Source organism: Scomber japonicus, chromosome 11, assembly GCF_027409825.1.
Source record: "Scomber japonicus isolate fScoJap1 chromosome 11, fScoJap1.pri, whole genome shotgun sequence".
Taxonomy (NCBI): Eukaryota; Metazoa; Chordata; class Actinopteri; order Scombriformes; family Scombridae; genus Scomber; species Scomber japonicus.
The window spans coordinates 6,620,070-6,640,136 of NC_070588.1; the positions used below are offsets into that span (position 1 = coordinate 6,620,070).

Here is a 20,067-nt window from a genome sequence, read left to right on the forward strand (position 1 = left end):
TCCTTTGACCCAGAAAGCTGCAGTACATTTTTTAAGTCAGCTGATGGCAGAATGATTTAGTGCAAGTTCTGATCCTCGTCAAGCGATTTGAAGAAGCTGCTCCGCTGCAACTGCAAACATCAATGGTTATTACTCAATGTGTACATATCATCAGGTGTGGTGGAGTTCAGCGATGTAAGAATTTGAAGCATGTTTACAAATTATAACAATCAATTAGAGAAATCAAGTCATTTTCAACTGGCTTCTTTCACAGTGCAATTTTGTATAATACAATTTTTTGCATGTTTGCAGTGTTTATCTTGAGATCACATTCATATCTGATTATATCAACATATTAAAGCAGAGTTTTATTCTCAGAGTCAACATAATTTAGTTGCACCGAGAGTTGAAAGACATGCTGTTACTGTAGTGTGTCGGTGACTGATAAGTATGTGTCTGCTCGCTGCTGTTGACACTGTTTGACTTTGGAGTTGTTGTCAAGTCAATGGACTCATTCATTGGTACTTTCTCTCTCGTTGCAGCTGTAGACTGTGTGTGTAAGTGTGTGTGTGTGTGTGACAGAGTGAGAAAGAGAGAGAGAGAGAGAGAGAGAGAGAAAGAGAGGGAAAGTCAAAGAGAGAGAGGGAACGAGACAGAAAAGGCAAGTGTAAGGGGGGGGCGACTCATATTTAACCTGTAACTTGAGAAGCTGATAACAAGGACAGAATGAAGAATGAGCTTGTGAGGAAGGAGAAAGTGTGTGTGTATGTGTGTGTGTGTGTGTGTGTGTGTGTGTGTGTGTGTGTGTGTGTGTGTGTGTGTGAGAGAGTGTGTGAGAAAAAGGCAAGAAAGAATAGGGCTGTGCTTTTGTTTCACAAGCTCAACTCCCATTCCCCCTGATCTTCCTGGGTAAATTCACTTCAATATTTCTTCTCTTTTTTTTCATTACTCATGTGGCTCCCTGTTTGGGAGGAGGGTGAAAATGGACTGAACAAGAGGGAGGAGAAAACCCAGGCAGCAAAAGAGAGGGAAACAGCTACAGCCAGTAGCCAGACTTTGCCTGCTTATTCAGCGCTGAGTGCTGCACTGCGCCGTTTCCAGTTGTGGGATGTTAAGATTTTCCTTTGGCTGCACTTCTCCCCACTCTTGCGCTCACATTAAGACTCTTTAGACATTTTTATGCTCATTTTCAAGGAGGAGGAGGAGTAAGAGAGGGAGAGACAAGCCAGACCTATTAGCCTGGAGCCTGAAACACAGATACCAACTCTCTCTCTCTCTCTCTCTCTCTCGCTCTCGCTCTCTCTCTCTCTCGCTCTGACACACTCACACACAGTTGTACACTCCTCCAGATCTGCGCTGCACCAAGGTAACAGTGAGTGGATTTAGCTTTAGCCATCTGGACGGAGCGCAGGGAAAACCTCTGCAACAGGGGGGGGGGGAGTAAAAGGACAATGCAGCACTAAAACACAGCCGCACTAAAAAAGGAAACCAAAAAAAGTGAAAGAGAGGCACACAGACAGGATGGCCACCGCAGTGTTTCAGGTAAGGAGTGTGGGCTGTGAGAGGGGTAAAAAGCTGCTGCCTGTCTGGTATTTGAGATCCCTGGCTGTCCCAAGTGTTGGCTGTGCTCTGATTCACAGCGAGCTCTCTGCATTGTGGATTTGCTTGATTAAATGGGAGAGAGAGAGAGAGAGAGAGAGAGAGAGAGAAAGCTTTAAGTGCTCTCAGATGTATGTGTTTTTTAGGGATGTATTTGACCTGGAAGAGGTGATGTACTGATGTAAGTTGGCAGGCTTTACTGTACAATACATGAGGGTTTTTTTACATATGCATTTATATGGTAGCTGTACAGTGTGTACATGCATGTGTATCAATATGTGTGTGTGTGTGTGTGTGAGAGTGATTACAGTCGTATTAGTGGCTGCATGTTTGCTCAGTACATTGGGCTGCCTCTACTGTATGCTCACTGGATGACAGGAATGTGATTAACTGAGCAATCTAGAAAGACATAGTTCATATTTTTTTGTTTGTTGTATTAGTGTAGACTTTATACGTGTTTATTTAATGTAAGGCACTGCTTGTTTCTGTAGGGCTTGTGTCTGTGTGTGGTCTCCTTGGCTTACCATGTTTTGTGGTTGGTGGCCCATGGTCATAGCTGGAATGACAGCGGTGGTGTATGTCTCCTCTTGTTTTCAGTTTTCTCTTTTCTTCTCTTCTTTTCTCTTCTCTTTAGAATCTGACAACAAGCATTTGCAAGCGAAAGTGACATTTCGTCTACTAAAAGTGCACATATGTGTGTTTTGCATGTACTGTAAGAGAGAAAGTGTGTGTCCATGAGTGTGTTAGTCCGCTTGTGTTGTGTTCAGTGTTGTTGCAGCCATGAACTCAGCTGCAGTGTTTCACAATAGAACCTTGCAAAAGTTGTTGCATAGAAAACACCACTCCAGGCATGACAAAAAAAAACCCTACAGCACTTTTTTATAGCACATACAGTAGATACAATTACAAAAGTTGCAAAAGACAATAAGGGCATTGTTCAAAACCATAGAGCATAGTCATAAATACATCAGCAAGGTTGCACTGTACATAGACAGCTGTGATTTGCCCTGTCAACCCTGTCTGTGTGGGCATCTGGATTCAGTATCACAGTACAACCTGTGAAATAAGGTTAAATGTACTGCAGTTCAACAGAGCTGTTAGACTGCTATAGCACCGGCACTTGCTGGGTAAAGTTTTGCTGTTGTGCCCGTATTGACCCTCCAAACTCCTCCTGTCCACTTTGCATTGAGTACTTTATGTTCCCTGTTGTTTCCAAGGTCCCATAAATTACAGTGTACAGGGCCAAAGGGTCAGTAATAATGCCAAGCCCACCTTAGTTGATATTTTGTCTCAATCTTGCAAATTATGTGCAGCCAATTGACATGCAGTGAACTTTGGGGCCTCTGGGGGTTTGGGGTATGGAACATTTTTGATTATATTGCAAGTGAACAGAATGGTCTTTTGTTCTTCTCCTGTTTAGATCAGATAATGCAACAAATGTTCTGTACATTTCTATAAAACATGTGATGTTTGACATCACATTTGTCATAACTTGTATGAGTAACCCCAGAGCCACACTGTTCATGTCTACTCCTGTATGCAGTGTGAAAAAATATGTCACTGTATCACCAAATTCCTTGGAAGCAGTGGCCAACTTAAACTGCCATGCCTGGACAACGGCATTACCCATGACTCCTGGTTGTGTGGGAATGGCGTACATCCACTGGCAGGGAGCCCATGGCGGACTGGATTTCAGAGGAAACATTTTTCATCATTACTGGCTGCCAGGGAAGCAGCGCTCCAGTCAACTCCTTGTCTCTCCTTCAGGCAACTCATGATAGATGCCTAACCACAACCACACTTCCAGCCAGGAGAGGGACGTAGAAAGGTTTAGGCAGTTTGGGAAGGTGTGTGGGTTTGTGTTGAGTGGCTGCATGTGTGTGTGTGTGTATCTGAGAGAAGGGATAAGGCAGTGGTCCACGGACCATAAAAACCACCAGCATGAATTCTCATGCTCCTCTGATGATGTAATCCTTCCTGGGTGTGTGTGCGTCTGCATACCCCTGTAGATTGTGTATGTGTGTGTCATTCCTTACAGACAAAGCAAACCTCTATTATTACCATGTATTGTACAACAAAAAAGCGGCTTTTGTTTTGTTCGGGTTTTAATCATTTTTCTCATTACTACAGAAGAGACTGACAGTACAAAGTATTTGTTTTTGATAAATGTCTGTCTTTAAAACTCCTGTTATAAGACTGCAAGCTTTGTTTCATTTCACATCACCGCATAAACCATGAAAGGCATAGCTGGTTGAGTCTTGACCAAACCTTTATTTCACTCCTCTTCACTCATTCTGAGCCATCAAGTAGCATGACTCTAGGGAAGGAAATATCGGTCCATCGCTTTGATTCAAACTGAAAAATGTCAACAATCATTGAACACATTACCATGACATTTTGTACAGACATGTATGTACATAGTGCTCAGAGGATGAAGCCCAATGACGTTGGTGATCTCGTTCCTCTAGCACAACAGGCAGGTCAAAGTTTCCATCTACTTCATGGATTAGCACAAAATCGTGTACATATATTTATGGTTCCCAGACATTGTATTTTAAAGACTTTGGTTGTCCTCTGATTTTTCCTCTCGTGCAACATTGAGGTTGAATTTTACAGTTTTTGAGTGAAAAACTGGATTGATTACCATGAACTTTGGTACACACATTCATGTTCCCTCCAAAATAAATTCTAATAACTTTGGTGACACCTTTGATCTAGACTGGATGAAGTTTCAACTTGTTCTGTAGTTTATGGCCAAAACTGTCAAAACTCATTACAGTCATGTCAGCCTCAGCAGTATTTTGCTTATTTCTAATCAGTAGATGTTTGTATGTTAATACACTAAACTAAGATGAAAATGGTAAATGATGCTTGCTAATAGCAGCATGTTAACTTGTTGTTATGAGCATTTGAGCAATCATGGCTTTGTGGAAGTACAGCTGCAGAGCTGCTAGCATGGCCATAGACTCTTAGTCTTGTTTTCTAAATTCACTGTACTTTCTTTTTCTTCTGTCTATGTCTATCCCCATTAACTCATAGATAGGTAGCAAGGTGATTCAAAGTCATCGAAGTATTGTACGATATAAGCCGGGTAGACACTTTTAAACATTCACTCAATGTTATGTTCAAGTACAAAGTTTGCATAATACAAAATACACAAGGCTAAATCAATACATGGCATAATGCATATCCCCTGTAATGTTATACAAATGATGTATTGTTGGACCTCGTTATAGCCTCAGAAAATGCTCAGTGCTGCAGCAATATGTGTATAGAAATGTTCTTTATACAATTTGTCCTCTAGACCTGGCACATACTGTGGTCCTGCCATACATTAGCAAAATAAATAATCTACAGTTGTGCCAAAGTGTCATGCTTTACAGTTGGGCTTTTAGTATAATTAATCGTCTTCAATGAGGGCACAGTAAAAGCTCAATATTTCATATCGAGGGTGTCATAATGTTTCACTTATAGGAGTTACTTAGCAGGTCGCCTGGCACATATGAGAAACTGCTGTCATAGACCCCGAGGAGGGCGTTTAAAGTCTGTAAGAAGGAACATATCCGGAGACTAATGTTGCAGTTAAAATGAACAGTGGACCCCCTTAGAATTTATTGCTTAGACACTGTAACAACGCTGTACAGCAAAGACATGAGAAGGCCCACCAACTTGGACTAAATCATGCCCATTCATGCGCTCAGAACTGATGTAATGTTTCTGGTTTATTGTTTGGTGTCTCACTCAGACCAAAATTGTGCTTCAAATATAGCCTGTCATGCACATTTTTTCTTTGGCTAGAAAGCTGTTTGAATGTAGCGTTTTATTTTGTTGGTTTACACTCTAGATCTTGCTTACAATCTTTGTTGCTCCCCATCTGGCCTTCAGTGGTGTAAGCACACTTAGACGAATGCTTTCCGTAGACCCTCATACACTAAAACCCCTTAAATTGGAGGAATTCCCTATAATACCTCTAAGAAGAGGGACATTATAGTGAGACATGTAATGATGGTTAATCTTTAAAATAGCTCCATGCAATCAAGCTGCCTGGTATAACGAGCCTTTCTTTGCAGTTTCATAGTTGAGGAATGTATTGAGAAAAAAGGGAAGTGGGGTGGGTGGGGGGGGGGTTAATCACTCTTCTAGCTCACTTTTCCAGTCTTTGACAAGTGGCTTTACATTTTTTATTACTAAATGTCATTGTTTCTCATTTGGCGTGACAACATCAAGATGGCTGCCTTAACATGATGCCAAAATGTCATGTTTTAATATGATTTAACTGAAGTATAGGAACCAAGTAGAAGGCTTTATTTGACCCAACATCTCACAAACACAGAGCTATTTTTTGCCTTCAAAGCAAAATGATGGTTATTGAATGTGGCTCCTCCAATAAAACTCAGCTGAAAGTTTTTCTAAGGTTAAGCCATGTGGACAGTTTTATAGATTAATTATATATATATATTTTCAGTTTATGATGCCCTTATACCCCTAAATGCATAGACTAGGATATTGTACTTTGGTGTATAGGTATTATTTAGTGCCTTAAATTAACTTAAATACCAGTTTGAGATCAAAACTCCTCCAACTGGTAAAGCTCAAATTCATAAATCTTCACTTTGGAAGTAGAAGTTCCAGTGAATCATTTTTTCCTTTTGTAGAGATTGGTTCCTAACAACAGAGAAGGTAAATGGTTGATCTTGAAACATTTTTCTGAAGCAGCTTTTACTCATAAGTGGTTTGGAGGATGGTGAGTTGTTTTTGCCCTCTAAATAGTTTTGGGGAAAAGTTGGTTCCTCTGTTTTCTTGTACAATCCGTGTTTACATGGGTCCACGGTGAGTCCCCAGCCAGTCATTTGAACTTCCCCTATATGCAGAAGTGATTTGTTGAAGCATTTTAAGCATGCTATATACACACAGTCCAATTCCAGACAGTACTAAATACACCAAGTCTTAGGTCTGCAGTATGTTTGTTGGTAGTACTTAACTGACTGAGACTGTCCTAATAAAAACCTTCTCCGCAAGATATATGTTAATTTTCAAGAGTAGCCCCCTAGTGGCCGTAGTAAATATGACGGGAGAATAGAAGCAAATTAGGTGACGTTATTAAAGAGTAACAAAATCCATGTAGGGAGGATGTTGTGGTGGATGGATGGGTCTAAAAAATAAGATACCCTCCCTCAGCTCCCCTAACCTTTTGTAATCTTCCTGTTTCCATTATCTTAACAAAGTTCTTGTCGGTTAAATTGGAGGATGTCTCGGAGTAAATGCACAAGAACACACATGCATGGCCATGAGCGAGAGTAGGAGGCTGTAAAGCATCAAAGCATGCAGCAATGTGACAACAAAGGCAGGGAAGCAGATGACTGCAAGCCAGTAAGCAAGGATGTAAAAGATATAGATTTAAAATTAGCTTTGGAAATGGTTTTGTGAGGAACTTTGTTTATTGACAAGAAATTTCCATATGGCAAAAAGTAGAGAGAGACAGAAAACACAGGATATTGTAATTTCATGCTTTTTATCTCCTTGAGCAAACCTGATGCATGAGCAGTCTCAGTTTTGACGTCCGTCAGTGTTTGTTCAGTGTGCACGAGGCAAGCAAGGGTTCATATGATTTCACCACCACCACTACACTAATTGGTTTATATCTTATCTGAAGTCATGCTTTGGATTGAGTTGTTGACTTTAAATCTTTGACGTGATGTGGGGTTTGACAAAATGCCATTTTAGAGGTTGTTGGAGAGCAAAGTAATCTCTTTTAATCACCCTACTTTTCACCCCCAGATATCTTATCTTATCTATCTTGTCTCGCATTTTTTCATAATTCAATGTGATAATGTTCATTTGAGTTGGATGTAAAACCCATGACGACAGTTTCCATACTCTTTTATTTTTTCCTTCTCAAAAAAAAGAAATTTAAGTGCATTTGTTGTATCAATCAAATCTGAAAGGTAATAAATAATCAACCTGATCAAATCTTGTCACCATAATTGTAATCGTACCCAATATATGGACTGATGTCAGATTACGCGAGAATTTAAATTTCATGGTAAAGTTGGTTGAAAGTTACATGAAGTGTGAAAAACAACCACACACACTAAAACTCCAATTTGTTTCCATATGATTGAGCATTTATGCGAACACTATGTGAAGTATGTGCCCTATGCGTGTGTGCCAGCAGACAGATGGGAGGGTGGAGAGGTTGTTTTCTTTCTTTTACTTTTTTTTTTCTCCTTTTGCCTTATCAAGCCTTCATGTCTCTCTGAGGAATGTTTATAGAAAGCAGACCTGTTTCCTCGGTTTTTGCCAGAAAGCCCTGATATTGTTGTTTGCTTTTCATAACTGATTGATGTGGAAGGGGGCTTGGTCTCCTAAACATAAAGACAGGAAACATCAGTGCCAGGTTCCCGAATATCCCCAAGTAGCAAAGATTTTGTCTGACCCTGAACAGTTGCTGTTTAGTGTATTAATATTCCTTTTTATCAATATAGTATTTCAGCTCTTTTTGCACAACACATACTTTCCACTAATGTTCTGTTAGAATAAACAGCATGTTTACTTCTTCTATAAATTGTTGTGTTCTCTGCTACATCATATGAGAGCTTTGAAGACTGATTTAATATGCTGTATGAATGCTGGAAATTAAGATTTAATGGCAGTTTTGCTCAGCTTGTTCATGGCCAGTTAATGGCAGTGTTTTTAGACATATTAGTGACATTAATTATAGTATTATTTGTGCTGGAAACCACAGTGTGGCAGTGATTAATGCTTGCAAGAGTCGGGTTGTGCAATTCTCTCATGCAGATCTGTAAAAAGGATCAATATATTCTCCCTCGATTCATTCCAGTGTCAAAAACCTGAATGATTGTGTATAAAACAATATGTGGCAAACAGAGACCATCAGTTGTATTCGAACATAATCTCCGCTCTTACATTTCTCATATTCAGCATGGAAAAACAATTATGTGCCAAAAACAGCAGTTGAAAGAGTACTAGATGAAGGAAGGAGAAGGAGATGACGGGAAAGACTTTGGCGAGATTAAATATGAAACCCAAACCCGCCTATCCATCTGTCATTCGATACAGCAAAGTCCGTTGGCGTGAAGGTGAGTTAGTGTGGCAGTTGTCTGTAAGCTCCTTGCATGTTAGCATACTGTAAGTCTTTAATATCCTGCTGAGGGGCTTTTTGACTGCGTAATGAGTTAACAGCTCATCTTGACGCTGTGTGCTAAATGCCAGCATGGCTGACTCTTAACACAAGCTTGCCTCAGCTTGTCCAATCTCCCCCCAAATACTTTTTAAGATTGAAAGTACTTGATTTTGGAAACAGTAATTGCCAAATCATTCTCACCACAGGGTCCATTTTAGTAGCTGTTTCTCGTGCTTTCATTCCTATCATCATTTCATGGGATTGTAGATGTTTAATGTTTATGAGCATCTTACATCAACAGGCCTACAAAGGGCAACTCCATCTGCTGATGAATCATGTGATACAATTGAAAGCTTCAGAACAGCTGCTAAATGGACCTTGTGGTGAGATTTGTTTTGTGAGTGACATCTCATTTCTTTTATCTGTTCTCAAAGAGCACAAAATCTTAACAGTTGATATTATGGTTAGGACTGTGGCAAGTCCGGCACTCTACCATGTTAAATATTAGTGTGCACAGAAACCACAATAACTGTAATAACCACACTATCTTATTATGTGGTTATAATGCTGTGTATTTAATGGTGCAGTGAAAGGCATACATCAAATTTATCAATCAGTTTCTCTCCACAGAAAGGTCCTAATTTCCACATCTTTGACATGAGACCCCTTTTGGTTTACAATAATATCTACAATCTTGTATTCATAAAGGTCTTTCTTTCTTTCTTTCTTTCTGTCTGTATCTTCTCCACTCCCCTGTTCCCCTCTGTCTTGTTATGTTTGTTGCTCCCATTTCTTTACACTGGTTCCTAACATCTCCTGTGAGTGAGCAGATGTCCAATGACATCATCTGGAAAAATGTTTTCATGTGTCACTAAGATACAAAACGGGAGATCTAACGGGAGAACAACTCCTCACGTCTGACAGAGGCTAAAGTTTCCCCTTGCTTCCAGTCTTTCAGCTAAGCCTCGTAGATCTTTCTCTGTACTGTACGCACAGATGAAATTGGTATTGATCTTCTCATCTGACTTTGGGTAAGGTGGCAAGTAAGCACTTTGCCAACAATGTTGAGGTGTTGCTTCAGTAGAATGACTTGGATTTGGATTAGCAGCAAAAAAAACTTCCAATCAAAAATAACACAGTCTTTTAAAGATGACAAACTAAGTAGATAACCAGCTCCAAGCAAGAGACCTTTACTATGAATGCCAAAGGATGTACACCCCCGTGCAACCCTGATTCTCCATGGCTGCCCTCTCCCTTCTCTCCAGACACCCCCTCCTCATCCTCCACCACTTGGCTCGCTGCCAGACAGTGAGAGCCATGCTAAATGTGTAAATCAGCGTGCTGGTAAATACCGGCTCTTAGCCGAAAGAGTCTGGGAAGAGAACGTGACCCCTGCTGTAACTTTGGAACAAAAGAAACAAGCTGTAGCTTCTCCCCTCTCCACGCCATCAGTCCCGTCGAACAAAGGCGGGGTGAGAATGAACAGGCGCTTGGCTCGGCAGAAGGCCACTTGAGTCCCAGCCGTGGAGAAAAAACATGGCAGGGACATGCAGAGGCTGTTGGATCCCTCTGGCGCTCAAGTTGTTCATACACAGGAAGAATAACATTATGTGTGTGCTCTTAATTATGCTTTCACATGTCTACTGTAGTTTTAGTGGAGTTGTTTTCCAAATGATCAATTTACAGTACAAACATAAACACACATGAATGATGCACATTCATATTGTACTGTACACAACACAGTACACACATAGTGCTTATATACTTGTGCACAAGGATACGCACATGCATACATGCTCCCCCATTCCTGAAGTGTTTCTTGTACTGTGAAACATAAATCAGTGGCACTGAGACAAGGAACAGTGTTCGAGACAGCAGTTGAGTCTGCTGTTCAGCAGCGTACATGTCCTGAAGTCCAATCTGCTCAATAAATCTGAGATTTTCCACAACTTTGCCCGCAGAAAAACAAGAGGCCATAACTTTCACAGACACAGATTGAAGAAAAGAAAAAAAAGAGAGATGTAGGGAGGTAGAAATAGACATATTAGAGAAAACAACATTCATTCTGTGTACATATTATGCACATACATATTGTAATAAATGAATGATTACAGATGAAACACAAAGTGATAGGGCATGGGCACTTGGACTAAAGCTTTACCATCATTCCTTTGTGCTTTGATAATATCCCAATAAGTCCATACGGACCCACACTCTGGCACACTCCAGCATCACGGCTGCAGAAAGCCTTCTGTTACTAGTTACGCCTCACAAATTGAATTTGCACACTGAATAGTTCTGCTGGGATGTGCCAGATGCAAGGATCTGGATAAACATAAAAGCACTCAGGGCAGCCGTGTGTTTATATGCCAGCGCGGAGGGCCGGGGAAAGTTTTCAGCGGCAGGGCATGCACAGCCCCACGCTCTTCTACACGGTGGAAACAAGCTAACCTGCATGGCAAACATTTCACTGGTTTTTATGGAGTAAAGCTGGAATGTGCTTTTTTTTCTGCCACAATCAATCACTCCGATGTTTGATTTCTCTGCATGAACTTTGTGATTTATAGGCAAAGAAGAAATGTTGCTGCAGGTTATTTACCCAAACTATGAATCCATTTATCATTTGTTTACTTTGAAGCTCTTCCCCAGTCACGTCATTAAGTCTGAATATTGACACATTCAGACATCGGAGACTGACAGCAGTTACATAACGTAACCGTGTCTGGAGTGTGTCAGTTGCAAGCAGAAAGCTGACTGCAAATGAAACGCTGTCCTACGAGCCAGAGACGTCTGACATGGACTTTTGTCTGCAGGAAATGGGCCCTTGTTTAATGATGTTAACACAAGCATGTACGGAATGCAACAACACAATTATCCTTTATTATATTACACTCATTTGAATACTCCTGATAGCATCAACACACACTCTCGCCAGGCCTCCTCCCCACGCACCGCAGAGCACGGACAAAGGCTTTGTGTAGGTTTTCATCTAAATTCAAACGAGATTCAGAGGCCAATGATTGAATCACATCTTTTGCGTTGGATTGATTCAGATAATAAACATTTTTCTTGTGATAGCTCGAAAATACATGCATACAGTATGGCATGTGAGCACTGGATTAAAATAGACTTGGAGAAAAATCTGAATTTATCCTTTTGAATGACTCGGAGGATGCAATGAGCAACATGCTGTAGCTCACATGCTCCAATTCAAACATCCATTAGCTCCTTATAAGCTCTCTCCATGCCGACTTTTCAGATCAGCTGTTCTTTGCCAAGAGTATTTTTCACATAGTGGTTTCCCACTGTTTGACCTGTGGCTAGCCCACTGCTAAGTGCTCACCTGCCCCCGTCCTTTGGATAAATATTCCCTGTGGTTTTTCTGGGAGATCCTGGCCGTGACTATTTTACCAGACTGCCACGGTGCAAAGTTCCTCCTCAGCCCTCAACAAGTTAGGAAGTAGCTGCTTTGCATGACGGAGAATGTGAGTTATTTCAATGTGGGCCGACAACCTACCCGCTCAACCTGACCTTTACGTTAGATTTCATTACAGTGACGACATCGGCTTACTTGGCACTGATTTTGTCTCAAACAGAATTAACTTCATTTTGTGCAAATAAAAAGTATACTTTTTATTAGACATGACATTCAACTAAATGTCAGTTGCCACATCCTTTTTGATGTTTGGAAGCTTCTCGATAAAGTCGCTCTTTGTTTTATGTTTTGGCCTCGTGTCTGATGGCACAGCATCCCCCCCGAAATGTCACATTTCATGATTACATTTCCATTCATTCATCATAATGTGGCAGACCATCAGTTTGTCTGTTTCAATGAATGGCTGTCTGATCAAATTAGCATTCACTGCATTGATGTGCAAGGCATAATGGCTTCAGACTGACAACAGCAAGACAACTCTATGATCAGTGTAGCTACAGCAGGGTACAGTCCAGTTTGGAGGCTTCGTTTGTTCCTGTGAAACTAAAGTGTACAACTCAAGAAAGTTTTCTGGCTACAGTGATTTTCTCCTCTGTCTTACTACCAGCAAAGCAAAAAACTAGCATAGCTCAATGCTACAAGGGTTTTTTCTGCCCACACACGTTTTATTTTTTTGCCAGACAACCCTTCACCTCTAGTGCTTAACACTTATTAAAATGGATGAGGAAGCATGCCCTGTATGCATTTATATTTTTACACCTTCCAGAAGAAGTTCACTAAACACGTACGCGTGTTCTTTTTTAGCTCACACAAATTCATGATTGGCAGCTGCTAAGTTACAGCATGTTGGCCAGTGAGCATGAGAAGAACAGAGGTTTAAACACTGTGCTTTTATCATAGCAGGGTTTGAGGGTCAGAAAGGCTCAAGGAGTTGTTCACACTTCAATTGGAGTGTGTTAAGAAATTGTTGAAGGACATGTTATAATTTTTATATCAGCAGTTAAACTATTAGCAATGTCTGTCTAATATCATGGTTTATTATATTGGCTCGTATTGTTGTATTAGACATCTGTTCAAGTTGATGCTGTGGGGAGCTTGGGGGGAGATAACATAGTGTCACAAAGTCCATCCTACTCTAACAGAAACAACACAACTAACAGCAGAGTGAAGGAGATGCCAATCAGACCTGAAAAGAGGTTTAATCAGACAAAAAACACTTGTGTGGGGTGGGGTCTGTGTAAGGAGCTGTAATTGTTTCTGTAAACACAAAAAGTAGTAGGATATATACATAAGGAAGACAAAATAATACAAGTTATCATACAGTTATGGTTCTGGATAATTACCTCCCTGATGAGATAACAGAGAATAAACAGGACATACCACAGTGTCTTGCTTTTGTTCATATCATTTCTTTTTTACACAACTGACATTTTGACCTCATCACAGCAGCACAGGTGTAACTAATATGTTTAATGATGGCTCAGTTCTCTGTAAGTGTCCTTATGCACTATGATAGCGTGACAGTGAGCCAGCATGCACCCATACCAGGACCTTGAAACTGAAGCAGATAAATGGAATTCAGCCATCATTAATTTTATTATTTATACCTGTTTTATTACTGTGACATGTTAAAATGTGTCCTGTAAGTCTTCATGTTCAACTTTTAGCTAACCCAGATGTGCAGACATGTAAACAACAACAGGATACTCCAAACCTTTCCCATATTTTGGATAGTAGTGTGTTTGTTAAATGTTGCTTAATGATTACTGACTGCAGGTGGACTGGCTTTTAACACTGACCAGGCCTGAGGAGTCACAGGCGGTAGACGGAGCCCCTGAGAGAAAACAGCAAGTCGTTGTGAGCGATAAGGATGGCGTAGTAAGAAGGGGGGCGGGGGGGTGTTTGGGGAATGGGGGAATGGGGGTACTACAGGAGGGTTAGAATAACTTGTATTGGAGGGGATTTGAGCCAGGCGGAGATACTGTATCCTGTCAACTTCAGACACACTTCACCATGCCAGATGAAATTATCTGAAAACAGAGACGCATTCCACTGAGATGCCATCATTCAAGTATGCTGCTGATACACAGAGCAACGAGTTGGGCAACTGTGACAGACACCAGTCTCTGAGGAACATTTCATCCCTTGAAAATGAAAGAAAATATACTTTCTTAACGTCACGTAACCACTAATGTGACCGTTTATTTCCAAGCTGCAGTACACACGTCACAGCAGCTGTATTGTAACATGTCTTAAATTTAGGTACTGCCTATTTTCTAATCAGTGTATCAGCTGCGTTTGCTGCTAAATCTGACCGAAACATGTAATCTGATAAAAGTCATTTCCTGTTTAGATTTGAAATTCCTGTATTCCAGATGGGATTCGTGAAAGAGCCATAAAAAGAGTCCTAGAGACTAATGATCCAAGGTGACTCACACATCCTCAACTTTGTGAATCTAATCAGCTAACGCTCACATCGCTATGGCAGCCATCCAATGGTGCTTTTAGTTTAGCGAGCATCTGTTACTGGTGGATAGACCAGCATACAGTATTACACCTCCTAAATACAGTAGCTTGTTTATCTAATTGTATTGTGCCTTAGCTTCACATCTACATACTAGCTGCTTGTGGTTTTGTTAGTTTCAAATGGCTTGGTTGGGGATCCGACTGATAAATTGGAAGTTTTTATTGGTTTATTGAATAAACAGTACCAGTCACAGTTTGGACACTCTTTCCCGTTCATATAAATGGAGAAATGTGTCCAAACTGTTTACTGGCACTGAATGATATGTCCTACTTGGAATCTTACATACCACATAAATCAAATTTAAGGGATCTTTACAAAAAACTTTATATATGATGTGTTATCAGCTTTTCTAACTCTCAAATATTTATATTGGTATTGGCCTCAAAAACCCATTGTCCTTATGGTTCTGTATGGTCGGAATAATGTATGCAAGACCCTCAAATAATGTTAAAAACTGAGTTCAGGCATTGAAAGTGAAATACATGTCCCTAAGCTGTGATTTATGCTGTTTTTTTGTGCAGGTTTAATGAAAGCACATGTTTCAAAAGGCTGCCGTTAAGACAAGTCCAGGTGGCCAGAATTTTACTGTTTTCTGCGGTCAGATGAGGAATGTGGTTCCTTCAAGAGTAACACAAAACATACCCCAACAGAGCAGAAGGCTTGTGTTGCTGAGATGACACAATTAGCCTTAGATAAGGAGAGTGGTAGAGCAGTAGCAAAAAATCAAAGGTGCTTTTGAGAGGTCAACAGCTGTGATAGCCCCTCGATGTAATCTTTAAGAGTTAGAGACTGTTGCAGATACAGTAGTAACAGAAGGATGAAGGATACAAACAGGTCAAAAGCCTACTGAGATTATAAACCCTGTGCTTTGTAAATGCTTGTCATTTGGCAATTGGTTGGTGCACATGGTTAAGTGGTGAAAATTAAGTTTTTTTCTGTGAGTAGCATTCAGAAAATGATGGTGACAGAATACAGACGTGCGCAGGAAGGAAACATCAGTGGTGACATCCTGTTTGTCTTCATCCTCATCAAGCGCTCATCTTTTTCTGGAAGCACTTCATTTGAATCTTCTGTTAGAGCCCATTATCATTATACTCTTCCTGTTTATCGGCCCCAGTCCTCATGCTGTGACTCCGAGCTCACAGAATGATTATGGAAACTGTCGGATGGTAATCGGATTAGCCCGGGCCCTCGACAGATCATGAGTTCTGTTGGAGAAATCCCACCGCTGAATAACCAGGGCTTGGTTCTTTTGGTTGAGTTAAACAAGGTCTTACAGCGTGTAGGATCTGAGAGGTGAGATGTGACATTCAGCTTTTCAGTCAGATTATGGCGTGGTGCTCATTAGCTTGTCCTTTTAAATTTAATGGCATTGCTGAGTTCTGTAGTCCTTATTGCAGTGGACATAAACATTGTCCTTTCTGATGGAAATGCTTCATACATGTTAATTGAAACTGCAGTAAATTACTTTTTGTAGCAAAGCAATACCACCGTTGATATGGCGACCATGACTAATTTTTTATATCCAGAAGACAAAAATGTGCATTTATTGGAAATCATGTTTCTTGCCACCTGACGCATATTAGCTCTATGTTCTCTGTCCTTTCAGCTCTTGTTTGGTTTTCACCAGCTTGCTAATTGCTCCGCTATCTTCACCGGCTATAGTTGCTATTTTTGTCTGTCTGTTGTTTGGTGCTAACTAAGGAGGTAGAGCACAGTTGGTTTATCTGAGATGTTTTGCTAACATGTTGATAAGACTATGAGAGTGGGTTTGACTCTACTGTACAAGCAAGAATCGTTACATTACACATAGTTAACACATAAATGCAGCTTTTTCAGTTGTTACATTGATCTGTTGCTCTTAGAATAACTTTACGAACGTTACGAAACAACAATGCATCTGACCTGTTATTCTCTTTTCATTTTTAGGTGTCTTCATCTTGTGTTCCTGCCACAAACTATGAGCTGGTAAGTACAACTTTTTTCTTTTCTTTTTGTTTTAGTAATTGCTTCCATGCTGTATATGCTCAGCTGGTATTTTGGTCCTTCGTGGTCAAGAATTATTACATACAGGATTGCAGAAATAGCCTGTATCAGCTACACTAACAAAGCAGTTGCTATTGTAGATAATGAACCATTATCTGGAGGCCTCCTCAGACAAAACTTGTGATTTGGGCCTATATAAATAAACGTGAGTTCACTTGACTTAACCATTGTTTGGCAATTGTTCTGAAATTGAAGTGGATTTTAGAGTCCTGAATCCAGTAATTAATGTGGCATGAAAACAAACAAGAAATAATCTAGACAAGAATTAGTAATTAAAACGCTTTGTTCTTGACTCTATTGTATTACGATGATGTCTTTTGGTCTTTAAAATAACACTGAAGTGGGACGTAGTCTGAGTATGAAGTGATTTTGCAAGGGCAATAAAAACCACGCTTGCTTCGTTACCTTATTTGGTATTGGCATTAGAAGCTGTGTTAGACTTGGATGTGATTTGCTCACTCTCCTTCTCGCATGTTGTGCGTTTAAATGGTTTTGGAAGCTTGACAAACCAAAGCAAATATCCCCCTGCGCTTTTCTCTGCTCACACAGAAAATATTTCTCAAAATTTTTTGTTGTTCTTTCATAGAAGCTGTTGTAATCACACAAGAAAATGTTATTATCCCCTACATATGCTTTATGTACTAGATTGTTTTTACATGAAGACATCTGTTCGATGTCTAGCAGCCTAGGCTAAACTTTCTGGGCATTGTTAAAGGAATGCTCTTGACTTCGAGTCCTTTGGTCCCTAAAATGAACACAGTACAAGATAATTTACTTCAAACTTAGTCTACCTGTTGGCCTCCACATGACATAAACATTGCCTTCACCAACGTAACCTGTAGTCTGTTAATGCTGCCATTTCTAGGCTAACAGCTCCCACAATTTCTTCTTCAAATTGCTTCAAGAAAATGAGACTATGATGGCTAGACTATGATTGCATTATGTACAATAATGCACAGGGCTTTCAAAGGCAGATCTAAAATATTAATTTTTATGACCTAATTTGCAGTTCGACATTAAACTAGAAACAAGAAGTAGTAAGTGAAATAGTTTGGCTTATTGATATAGGATATATTTCTGCCCTTCCTCATCCATTATCAGATTTAATTGCACGAAAGAAAGCTGAATGAAATGGAAGAAAGTAGAAGCCTCAAGGCATCTTCCTCCATTTTACCTTCTTTCTCCTCTGCTTGCCAACAGGAGACTCCCTAGAGGCTTTTGTGCCTGCATTAACGGTGCTGATTGCTCTCATAAACACTGACGAGCTGAGGTGTAAAACAACACGGAGAAAAAAACGATGTAGCTTTCTGTGACATAGCTCACAAGTCCAACAATGGTTATGTTTTCTTGTAGCCTAAAAATACAGCTATTTGAATAGTAAGGCTATGTTGAAAGAATAGGAAGCATGGGAAGCAGATATGTATTGAAATCCTGCTGAAATCCAAGTTGTTTTTATGTACCTGAAATGTTATTTTAAGTTGGGGTAGATTAGTAAATCATTCTACTTGTGCAAACAGTGTGGGGGGTTAGGGCTTGTGGTGTATTTGCTGCTGTATGATAGGAAATGTATGACGATGTGTGCGTGTTTTTATGTGGACGTGCAAGCGTGCATGGCTTGGAGTACTCCGGCCTGAGGTGTGTGTCAGTTCTCCTCAGACCCTTGTTTGGTAAATTCTTTTGCTCATAGCCAGAGAGCAGCATGATTTAACACCCTACTCAGGTGCAGACTGATTGCAGCATCGACCATATATTAACCCAGTGGGAGAAAAATGCTGGAAGAAAAATGTGAACTTTTCTTTTTTGTGAGTCCAGACATTCCAGTGAGATTGGAGAAGCTACAACAAATACAACTTTATTACCAGATAATGATGCTCCACCCTGAGCGAAGTGAACATAAAATATTTTCATACAAATGTTCCTGAGCTACGAAGAATAACAAGTGCTACTGTATGAGTTCACTGTTTCAGTTGGCCTAAGAAGTGTTTTGGATTTGAGACATACATTTTAAAGCTGTGGAAAGGGTAAATAAAAAACATGATTAATCATTATAATTGTAGGTTAAAGTTAATAAGGACTTTTTTTTGTAAATAAGATTGCCTTTTTGGGAGAGTTAAAAGTATTATGCGGTATATAAATAAAGCTGCTTTGCCTTGCCTACAAACCCCACATGTTTGAGGTTTGATCATTCTACATTTCTTGGCTATTATGGTTTATAAATCTATATATATTACATTTTTTTTAGTGGTTTATATTTGGTATGGCAGAGTTTCTGCAAAAAGCTGGACCAGGCTTCATGTTTTTTTGTGTTTCCAGTTTAACAAGAGGTTGCACAACTTATGTAACTGATCTCAGAAGTGTTCTGGTTAAAAGATTATTCCATTTGCAGAAATGTGACTGGTGCTCCCCTCCTTTCCTTTCCTTTCCTGTTCCTGCTCTAATAAGATATTGCTCATCTACCATCTCTGACTCACCTTCAAGGTGTTTCAACTACAGGTGCATCTTCTTTTCGGCTTCAGTAAAATCATGTTTCATAACTGAGAGTCCACGACTGCTCAAAACAAGATCTAACTGCTCGAACTGGGCTATCTATCATGACTGGCACAAGCACACATTTTATGCTGACTCAAGAACTTTTTCTTCAGATTTCTAAATTTTGTCTGGGACAGGAAACTTGGCAAAAGTCATGTAGTCTGCACTAGCCGCTCTGGATAGATGCAAATTTTATGGAATTGATTATTGTGATTCTAGTTTGTTGTTAAAATGGATTTAAGTTTGATTTATTTGTGGAGCCACAGCGTTGGTAACTGACAGAAATAGGACACTGTGATTGTGTAAGACATAACTGCACCAGCATGTTGAAGTTAAATCAGTGTAATTATGAAATTAGTAGCCTCTCGATCCTGATTTAAATATAGAAACCCACTAGTCACTAACTACTGAGCCTATGGACTGAATATGGGATGGAACAACCCGCTGTGGGAAGGTGTTGCTAACAGGCAGTCTGGTTGTTGTGATTAATGATGTGTAGTTGGAAGATCCCATAAAGCAGCATGGATGACAGAAGTGACTACCCCCAACCAGACCCCCACACTTGGACGTGCATGGTGTGCTGTGAATGAAGCATGCTGGGAATATCCCTCAGATGTGCCCTCATGTTGAGCCAGCACTGCCAGGAATACGTTTCATTTTGCAAAAACACAAAGACTGCATGAGTGACATTAGGGATTTTGGTGAGGTAGACTACACACCTTAACATACCTCCCCTACCCCACAGAAAGACACATAAAGAAGGCATGCACTCAGATATGCACAAACTCAGAAAACCATAAACCACTA

The 20,067-nt window shown here is 40.2% G+C and overlaps 1 protein-coding gene across 5 annotated transcripts in view; it reads left to right on the plus strand.

Annotated features, from left to right (window-relative positions):
- tns1b (tensin 1b) overlaps nucleotides 1-20,067 on the plus strand; it is a 154,996-nt gene that overhangs the window by 64,614 nt on the left and 70,315 nt on the right. For 4 of the 5 annotated variants that reach the window (XM_053328001.1, XM_053328004.1, XM_053328000.1 and 1 more), the window contains exon 4: nucleotides 16,615-16,653. In XM_053328001.1, coding sequence (XP_053183976.1) covers nucleotides 16,615-16,653 — 39 coding nt within the window. Of the gene's footprint in view, nucleotides 1-1,192; nucleotides 1,522-16,614; nucleotides 16,654-20,067 lie in introns of those variants that run through there. The other variant, XM_053328003.1, reaches the window with a different exon arrangement.